Genomic DNA, 9878 nt, shown 5'->3' on the forward strand with positions numbered 1-9878 from the left:
CAAACGAGAAAAACGGACGAAAAAACGTTGAACCCAACACGCACGTTGCGGCGTGTTGACTCGCAAAATTTAGAATGAAACGTAAAACGAAAAACTTGCGAGAGATGAAAAGTATGAGGGACCAAATTGAAAATAAAAAAAAGTATTGTGGTCAAATTGTAAAAGATGAAAAACTTTGGATAAAAAATAAAAAAGTCATTAGGGTTAAAATTCAAAAGATAAAACCTTTAGTTTAAAAGTGAAAAATACTTTTTTTTTTTTTTTTTGAAAAACTCCCGATGCACATTTTACAACAACATGAAGGAAAAAAAGTGTTGCTTATTTTGGGAAATTATAGTGTCACATTATGGTTTTTTTTATATATATGATTATGGAGAACGCTTTATTTTACTCGCCTCAGACCCAAAACATTTCAAAAATTCTGGGGATAACACTGATGGTAGCGGGAATAGTAAAGGTGTTTAAGTAGAAACCCATTCGGCCATTCGACACATTGTATGAGTGTAGTAGACCCACCCGACTTAAATTGTTGTACTAGTTTAGTAGACCGAAATTGATTTGTTATACTACCCACTACTCAGTAGAGTAGATGACGTATTAAACTTATGAACAAATACATGTTACATGCATAATGGATTCCAGAAAAGTATGGCATAAGTATCGGGCTAATGGACTATAACCCGAAAAGTCATGCCCGACACCAGGAAGATAAACTCATGACTAAATGGTTGATAGTTGGATCTTCAAACTGAAGGAACATATTCTCATCATAAATGATTTTTAATAATGGATAATCTCTTATATGCCACTTAAAACTGTAATAATATCATATTAAATACACTTATACACCCATTAAATATTTAAAACTTCATATTTACTAATTTTAGTAAATACAATATATAAAACCTCTAAAGATTATTACCACTTGTTTACCTTGATAAACAAAGATGGTAAACCACAACTTTTGAGGTCTAAGTTTGGATTTTAGTCAACCTTTTTATACTTGTTTTACCTTTACTTGTTTCTTGGAACTTCTTCATACCAAACCAAGTCATCAATAAGTTCTATATTGAGGAACTTGTGTTAAGGTTTAATTCAAGAAACTTGAGATTCATATGTCTCCCTTCTTTGTTTTTGTAAGTCTCTAAGTAACCCACAAACAATAAAGTGAGTGAAACCTCATCAAGTCTTCAATCACGCAATGTTGGAAGCACTCGTCTAGTTTATGAATGGTGATGTTGAGAACCTTGGTTCTACAACTAAACTTCCACCATCCCTCACTTTGTTACTTAGCTAAATAGATAGTTTACTTATGTATTTCATTCCTTATTTTCATGACCACCCGAATCGTCGACTATGTTGATGATTTTGTGCAGTGCTGAAATTATTGTGGTTAGTGGATTACCCTACCGCTAATGCTTGACAAATACTAGACTATACATATAATAAATCATATATAATACCTATCCCAAAAACCAAACCAAAATACCAACCAATCCATGGTTGAATATTATGTGTTAAGGTGGGAAATGTCTTGGTCTTAGATTCCTTTATGTTGGACTTTTAATGAGTGTTCGACACTCATGAAAAACACACTAATAATAGTGTCCAAATAAGTGTCTAAGCAAGATATGTTTTATGTATTTTCATACTTATAAATTTCTGATTACATCCCAATTTTCAAAATTCACATATACACATTTGTTTACCTTTTTAGAATGATTCCATCCTTCAAACCTGCTCACTCGCATTTTGTGGAAAATCTTCGCAAACCGTGAGTTTATGCTAGACCATTTTACGCTTTAAACACTATTTGGGTTGCAACATGCACTTCAAAATTCTCTAAATCCTCAGGTCAAAACAGAGCAAGATTCATTCACCGTAATAATCAACAGGATCGATGTAGATATCATCAGGTCAAACCCTCCAAAATCCTCCAGCCATGGTCGTTCTTCACCTCAAAACATGCACAGTGAAATTACAGAATATTGGCTTACAGGAGAAGAGTGAAACTTTTTCTTTTTTCTTCTTACAAAAAAATTCTTCTCATTTGAACCCTCCACTGACAAATACAAAAAAATTCTTCTCATTTGAACCCTCCACTGACAAACTAACATGGGTTCACCCCATGTTTCTATCTTTCAGCATTCATTGTTCCAGGTTTTGTATAGTTTACATTTTTCTCCTGAATTGCTAATAGGAACCAGCACAAGAAGTGATTTATAACCATTTCTTTAGTGTAGCTTCTTTTGTAACTTTGATAAACAAAAAGCTTCTTGTACAGTCTTGTCCAGAATATTAGTTATGACCTAATCGTGTTTCATTTTCACCATCTTGAATGGTCATGGCGTAGAACTCATCAGTGTTGCAAAAATCGCACATTCATTCTAACGATGTGCTAGTTTCATTGGCTCTACCAATTTTACTATTAGCAATTTGAGAAACTTGAGCTGATAATCATGTCACTATATCAAGCATATCAGAAGGTGGCATTTTCGTCCACCTAGAGATGGAACTGGTGTGCCATCTTGCTCAGGTGCAGTCAACAGAGTGTATCAATGCTCTCTTATCATTTGCTTGTTCTGTTCCTTTTTTTTGCCACCATACCGTACCTCTGGTGTTTGCGAAGTTGACTTTTCATGCGGTAACAAGCTTATTAAACTCCCAGTCTAAACAGTTTATAACAGCCACAAACTAGAACCTCCTTTTAATAAGGTCAGTTCACTACTAATTAGGGGGTGTCTAGCCTTATAATCAAACTTAACTTTACAAATTATTCTAACTTCTAAAAAGCTTTTCCCAACTAGATAAAAAAGAGAGTAAAAAAGGTCATGAATAAAAAGATGTAATTTGTAGCTTCATAAAACTCCCAGCCTAGCCTAACAAGCATCTGGCCATTGGGGTATAACTTAACTTCTACAGTTTAAAATGTAAAACAGGTCACAAAATTGATGGAGCATTTCTTAAACCCTAAACTCCAAAATTATCATGTACAGACAGACAGACAGACAGCTCTCTTTCGAAACAAAAGTATTTACAACTACAATAATAATAAGAAGAAAACAAACCAACCATCCAACCGGCTTCACCTGGTGCACCTAGTCATCAATTGTCTCGATCTCTCCCATCATAATCCTGTTGCTCACCACATTAAATCCTAAAACCGCAGGACTCACCTTTTTTCCTTTCTTCCCTTTCTTCTTACCTCCACCCTTAGCGGAACCACCATCTGCCGCCACTGCCTTACTACCACTACCAACCACCTCATAATCCCAAACCCCCTCATTTGTAGATTTGATATCTCCACTCGCTTTTTGATCATTCCCACTTTGAAAGGCGATCTCAAGGACATCTGAAGGCAGGAAATCTTTGTAGTTGAGGAACTTGTCTATGAACTCATGATCAGGGTCGTAAGATCCAAGGTTTTCCTTCAGCAGTATCTCCGCTTCTGATCTAGATTGCTTCAAACAAAACTCCAGAAAACTTGTATCTATAACCATTAAATACATGAAATAAATAAGTAAAAAATAGAAATAAACTTACTCAAGACAATAAATTCAAAATAACGAGTTGAGATTATGTAAAACTACCTTTGGTTCCAAGAAGTCTGACACATTCACTCTTGCACCAGTCTCTAAAATCCATAGCCTCTGAAGAAATCAAAACACAGTTAGATCCAAAAGCCTAATAAGGAGAGTAATGAAATTAGCATTATCTCAAACAAAGTGACTTTACCGGAACGCTTAGCCAACACATTCTATTTCCCCTTTAACACAGGAGAAGTAGAAAGAGCTTCGGGTCTGCCACCCACAGACTTCTGGCGGCTTATAGAAATTCCTTTTCCAGGAGTGTTAGTGTTCTTAGCCCAACTTCCTTGACTTGCAAGTTGTGGAAAATCTGACCTGCTTATACAAAAAAAAGCAAGATTAATATTAAACAGGCATGAAGCTTTGAAAAGAGGAAGATAGAAAGGTGTACCCTTTTGTTTCTTGCTTGGGGTGATCCAATGGACCCCAAAACAAATCATCGTCAATTTTGCTTTTGGATTGTGACATAGTCTTGATAGGAGATGTTGCAGCCTTGGCAGGAGTTTGAGGTTTTTGTGCTGGCGTAGGGACCGGTATCTGCGAAGAAACTTTTTTCTCTTGTTCCTTGAGAATGTCCCTCAAAGAGGTGGGTCTTGCAACCTTTCCCGAATCACTAGACCATGCTGGAGCAGGTGATGAGGCAACAGTCTCCCCTTTCCAGACAACAAAATCTCCAAGTGAAGGACCAGAAGGAATGGCTGGCAGTGTAAGCTTCTCCAGACGTGAACTTTTGCCTTTCTCGTTTGGACTGGAACTCACAGGGATTTCAACAGGAGCAGCAGCCACGGAAACCTTGGCTCCTGCAGCTTTAGCTTTTGCAGCCTTTTTGCGACTCCTTTTTGACTCTTTAGCCTCGATAAAGTTACCTTCCTCTGTCAAATCAGAAGTTGCAGAACTACTTTCACCGGATTTCACGGGCACTTCCCTATCCAAATGATCATGCAACTGGCTCTTGTTCTGCTGCTGATTCTGGGAAACCTCAGAAGTAGTCACCTCCTTCTTGGTTTCCATAAGCTTGTGGTCTGAATTGCCAACAACGCCAGCCCATGGGGTCGCGGACATATTCATCGACTTTAAAGATGCTGAAATATCAGAAACAGTCATGTCTGCATGGGCTTGGGCTTGGGCTTGGGCTTGGGCCTGGGCCTGAGCCTGGGCGTTAGCTTGGGCCCTCCGCTGCTCTTCCTGCTGAATTTCTAACAACGATTTTGGCTTAAATCCAGGAGCAGGCTTCCAAGCTCGTTGGCTACTAAGAACTTGAGCGTTATCTTGTGGGTTGACATCACCAGACATGCTTACAACCTCTTCAGTGACCACACTAGATTTGTTCTCTCCAATTTCAGCCTCATTGACCATGGCCAATTCAGTTTCAGATTGCTTAGGCTGTTGTGTTTTAGATGCTGACTTGGCAATGTCAGACGATTGTGCCTTGGAAGACTTCTGTTTCTTTGACTTCTTCTCAGTGGCTTTCTTAACCTCACGAACTTCAACAGGTTTTGCTTCTTCCGGAACACAGGGTTCATTAGAAGGTTCACTCTGACCCATAGGTGGTTCGATTACCTCAGTTGGAGGCTCCTCCATAATATCATTATGTCCAACAGCTCCCTCAACCAATGGTTTTTCATAATGGTCTGACGGCTCAGAAACTAAACCAGCATTGGAAGTAGATACCGTAACACTTTGACCAGTTTTCAAATCGACTGCTGACTCCTGCTCCTGTTCCCGAGCTTCATTTTGTTGCAGTGTATTGTCCATCAACTGATGGGGTAAATGCACAGCAGCTTGAGGACCAACTGCAGGCATATGAGCAATTGTATCCTGCATATGAGGAACTTGATTTTGCAACATGTCATGCGGTGGAACCGGAAATGCAAGATGATCTAGTGAAGGATTGGGAACAGATAAACCAGGAGTCAGCATTGGTCCACAAGACGGCTCACCAAAGCGTTGCATGGAATGTTGGTCCTTGAGCACCTGGGAGAGAAGTTGCTGGCGCATCATCTGCTGCATCTGTTCCTGTTTTTGTTGTTGCTGCTTAAGCAACAGATAATCATCCAATACCGACTGGTGTTGTGTTGGAACCGGAATCTGAGGTTTCATCTGTGACATTTGTTGCTGTTGCAATAAACCTAAAATTTGATCTTGAGGGAGCCCAGACGAAAGAAGCTTTTCGAGGGTTAGTGGACCAGAAGGATTGTCAAATTGTAAACTTGATAATGAAGGCATATTTTGCGTTTGCGGCCTTTGCTGGATCCCAAAGGCTGACTGAAGAGGAAAATGTTTACCATGAAGCATGTCTAGCTTATCCTGATGTGGGTCCAGCCCAGATCCACCTTGAACAGGAAAATTCGACCAACTGTTCACAGACGAGGTCGGCCTATCTGACAAACCACCTTGCAGAAGAGACATGAATTCAGGATTTGCGGCATTTGGAAACATGTTAGGTTGCGGTATTGTGGTTGCCTGAAGAACTTCAGGTTTCGAGCCACTCCCAGACCAAAGAGAGTAAGGATTAGACAAAGACTTTTGCCTTTCAAGCTGCATCAGCTTGGCCAATTGAAACAGGTTATCTCCACTCTCTGTTGCTCTGGCTGGAACTGAGCTAGAATTCCCAAAGTACCCCTGCATACCTGTAAAGCAAACAAATTCAGTCATAAATGAATAAAAACATCGCATGTTATGAACTATGAAAGCAAAATCATTTGACAACAACCTTCAGAGAGACCACCACTCATGAGAGACTCTATAAACCTATTCTCAGCCTCTTTAGTTGAACCATGTTGAAATACCGGGTCATTTTTCAACATAGCATGCTCACCCAACCCTGCTTGAACCTTACTGCTAGTATTGATAAAACCATGCATACTTGATTCATCATTGATTTCGCTTTGTTTGACAGGAGTAAATCCAGGTGGCGGTCTTGCTTTTGCATGCAGGTGAGGCATGACATCACCAAGTAAAGCAAATGGTGAGTCTTGTGGTGCGTTTGCAAGACGTACTAGCAAATCTATCCCAAAGTATCCTGCTTCAAACCACCCAATGATATCACTGCCAGTAAAAGGACCTTGAATTGCACCCTGAGGATCTTTGTAAAAAAGAACTAGATCTTCGGGTGATGGCTGAGAAACTACCCTTGCTTCATCTCTGTCTATAATTCCAGATGGTTGCCTTTTAAAAACCGGATTTGTTAAACTGCTGCTACTCCATTCATTTGATATATCCTTTTGGGGCTGTGACCATGACCCCATGTCACTAGGGATGTCCCTAAAGTCAGCCGAGTTTGATTGACCACGTTGTCCAATAGACAACGACCTCCAAGGTGCACCAGGCTGACCTGGCACCCTTGATTCTCTAGTATCGCTTTCCCCTGTTGCTGCAAACACAAAATGATCTATGGTCAATTCTCAAAAAGTTCAATCGTCTAAGTATGAAACAGAATAATCTGAATAAATACTTTTGAAGCTGCCAGCAGTCTCGTCTCTAAAGTTGTCAGAAGGAAGTGATATATCTTCTCTACTCCCTGCTCAAAGAAAGTCACATTTAACGACGAACGTATAATAAACTCACTGTTACATTTGCATAACCTTGATAAAAATGTATTCACTGTACCAAATTTGCTTCTTCGAGACTGGGCTTCAACCGCGTTAACCCCACCGGATCCCTCTTTAGTAATTTGAGGAGCCCCGCTACTTAGAATTTCCCCTTTATCAATACCCTTCAATATAAACTGCCAACAAAATAGCATGATTTTAGTACAATAACAAGTTTGAAAGAAAAGTAATTACTATTTACCCTTACCAATTCTTCTGGAGTAGGTGAAGTAAGTGCAAGTGGCTCGAGTACTTCCTCCTGTGTTAGTGACGGCACCGGTACCACGCCATCTAGCATCACTCCACCGGCTTTCATATCAGTTATCCTGTACACGTCAAGCAGCTTTGTCCTGCTATATCTCATAGGTGACATGTCATCGTGCCCTTTGTCACCCACGTCAGCAAAGGACTGTAAATTAGTGGAACTGTTATTCATAGGGCCCCCTACAGGGGCTCCCCTTCCACGACCAACAGAAAACGTTGGATTATAATGTTCCCCACGTCCCCGGCCATGAGAAAACATGGGAGTCGGCTTGTTTAAAGCTGGGCTTTGCTGATGTGGCGGGTCTACTCTTGCTCGGTTGAGTGCAGAGTTGGACCTCCATGGGCGAGGATGGTCGGGCTCCCGTTCACGAGGGGTGTCATGCTCATGCATGACATCAGTTTCCTTGTCATCAGGGCCCCACCGTGTGTTCCACTTACTCTCACGCCGCTGAACCTGATCATGGTTTGCATCCTTGTTACCAGAATCACCCCATTTATCAGATGGGGTGTGGCGTGAGTCACCATAGTGTTTCCCAGATGAGTTGTCAGCCCACCGGTCCACCTTGCGGTTATCCCCACCTCCAACCTCATTTTCACCCTCACGCCACCTGTCCTTGCGAACAAAGTTACTTGTCTCTCTTTCCTCGTCACGCCATTTTTCACGGTTATCAAGCACAGATGGCCTAAACACATTTTTCTTCTTTTGGGAATCAAGGTTGCGGTCATCATTTCCAGGTGTCTTCATAAGGTCCATGCGGTTGCCAAATGTTGGGAAAGGGCTGGTGGGGGCCTCCTGTAAAACATAGAAAAAAGAAACCTACTCAACACCCAAAAGTGCAAATTTGATTAATACATCTTATTTTCTATAAAGTACAGCTGTCACATACCCCAGCTAAAGTTCCTGTCTTGTTCTCACCAGGTTTCGAGAGAAGCCACTGTGGCGAGAGTGGAATGGAAGTGTCAGTCCCTTGCACATCTACAAAGATAAACATCCCAACATTATAATTAGCAAATCCACACAAGAGTTTAGACAAAAACAATCATCAAGTAAACATAAACAGGTTTAAACATCACTCAAATGTGCAATAAGATTGTACTGTTAGTCTGATGCCTCCAAGTAAAACCGAATCAAAGATAACCAACAAAACCTTGTAGCCCTAACTAACAACTACTATACCAGTGTCAAGTGTCAACAGTAATATCATATTTGATGACACAAGATCGTCAAGAAACCCTACATCTAAAGTCATCAGCTACAACATGATTTTCATTTGTTACCCTCGGTTTCTTGGAGTACATGTCGGCTACTAAAAGGTGATCTCGGGTGTCATTATTTGTGCACAAATGATAACCATGAGTCACAGTTAACCTAGACGCCAATCAAATTTCTAGAACTGCCTAACGAATTTAAATACAAACAATTATATGTGAAGATATAAAAGACAACAACAGCATAATCTAACTTTTATATGTTGAATCTTTACAGTACACAAACCAATTGAGCTCTCAAGGCATATTTGAGGCTGAAAAAAAAAAGCTAAACAACATAATAGCATCAAAAAAGCGCATAAAATGCCAGATAATCACAAATAGGCCCTTTTAAGTGCTAAATATGATAAATATATACGATACCGAAACCTGACTCATGGAATCAAAAGTGATAATGTAAATAAATACAAACACACAATAAAGAAAGCACTAACTACTGTCACTCTCTGAATACACATTTCACGTTGGTTTCAAAACCCTAAAACTGCCACCGTACAAACAAATCTCAATAGAATAACGCCGTTACATAGTGAAATGAATACATACATGCCCTAAACGTTAAGCGAATAAAATTGCGTAAGAATAACCAGTGAGGGAAAACAAATACATTGAAAAATCGAGAGAAAAAGGGGGTGGAAATAAGATAGGGTTTTGAGAAAGGGAAGAGAGAGTATGTATGAGTGGAAGAAAGGTGAGTGAATAACCTCGGGAGATCTGAGAGTTGTGAAGAGGAGAATCGAAGTTGATGGTGCCGGCCATTGATGATCGTGGACGCCGAAGAAACGAGGGTTTGTTTTGACTGCGTGAAGGAAGGTGTGAGGGAGATAGACACGAATGGGGGGAAATATAAGGAAGGGCAAACGGGGTGAAGTGAAGATAAAACGCAATTAACATGGATTTTCCATTAGTGTGTAAAATAATAAAAAAATATATAAATAAAAATCTTCGTATATCTATACTAATAAACAAAAATCTTTTTAGACACGTGTCATTTTCTGTGGTTTCTCATCTTATTTTTCTATTTATTTCTTATATTAAATAATAATAATTTTAACAGAAAACTAGATAAAAATAATAATAATTTTAAACAGAAAAATAGATAAGAATAAATATTTATTTTTCAATAAATAATTTTAAACAAAAATTTAGAAATAATAATTTAAACAGA

The 9878-nt window shown here is 39.4% G+C and overlaps 1 protein-coding gene across 1 annotated transcript; it reads right to left on the reverse strand.

Annotated features, from left to right (window-relative positions):
* Positions 1–2874: 2874 nt before the first annotated feature.
* LOC110919220 (protein ESSENTIAL FOR POTEXVIRUS ACCUMULATION 1) lies at positions 2875–9556 on the reverse strand. The gene is made up of 10 exons (XM_035985405.1): positions 9415–9556; positions 8329–8417; positions 7386–8234; positions 7197–7314; positions 7042–7107; positions 6301–6960; positions 3979–6217; positions 3776–3902; positions 3591–3684; positions 2875–3490 (listed from the first exon to the last, which is right to left on the reverse strand). The coding sequence occupies exons 1-10, from the start codon at positions 9467–9469 to the stop codon at positions 3099–3101; spliced, it is 4689 nt and encodes a 1562-aa protein (XP_035841298.1). The 5' UTR covers positions 9470–9556; the 3' UTR covers positions 2875–3098.
* Positions 9557–9878: the final 322 nt, after the last annotated feature.

Source organism: Helianthus annuus, chromosome 16, assembly GCF_002127325.2.
Source record: "Helianthus annuus cultivar XRQ/B chromosome 16, HanXRQr2.0-SUNRISE, whole genome shotgun sequence".
Lineage (NCBI taxonomy): Eukaryota > Viridiplantae > Streptophyta > Magnoliopsida > Asterales > Asteraceae > Helianthus > Helianthus annuus.

What these genes read in the sequence shown, in the direction of transcription:
- LOC110919220 (XM_035985405.1), bottom strand. Translation starts at nt 9,469, where the DNA reads ATGGCCGGCACCATCAACTTCGATTCTCCTCTTCACAACTCTCAGATC. An exon ending in CACCTACTCCAGAAGAATTG is followed by an intron (nt 7,315 to 7,385) that starts GTAAGGGTAAAT and finishes TTTTGTTGGCAG; the next exon opens with TTTATATTGAAGGGTATTGA. An exon ending in CCCAAGCAAGAAACAAAAGG is followed by an intron (nt 3,903 to 3,978) that starts GTACACCTTTCT and finishes TTGTATAAGCAG; the next exon opens with GTCAGATTTTCCACAACTTG.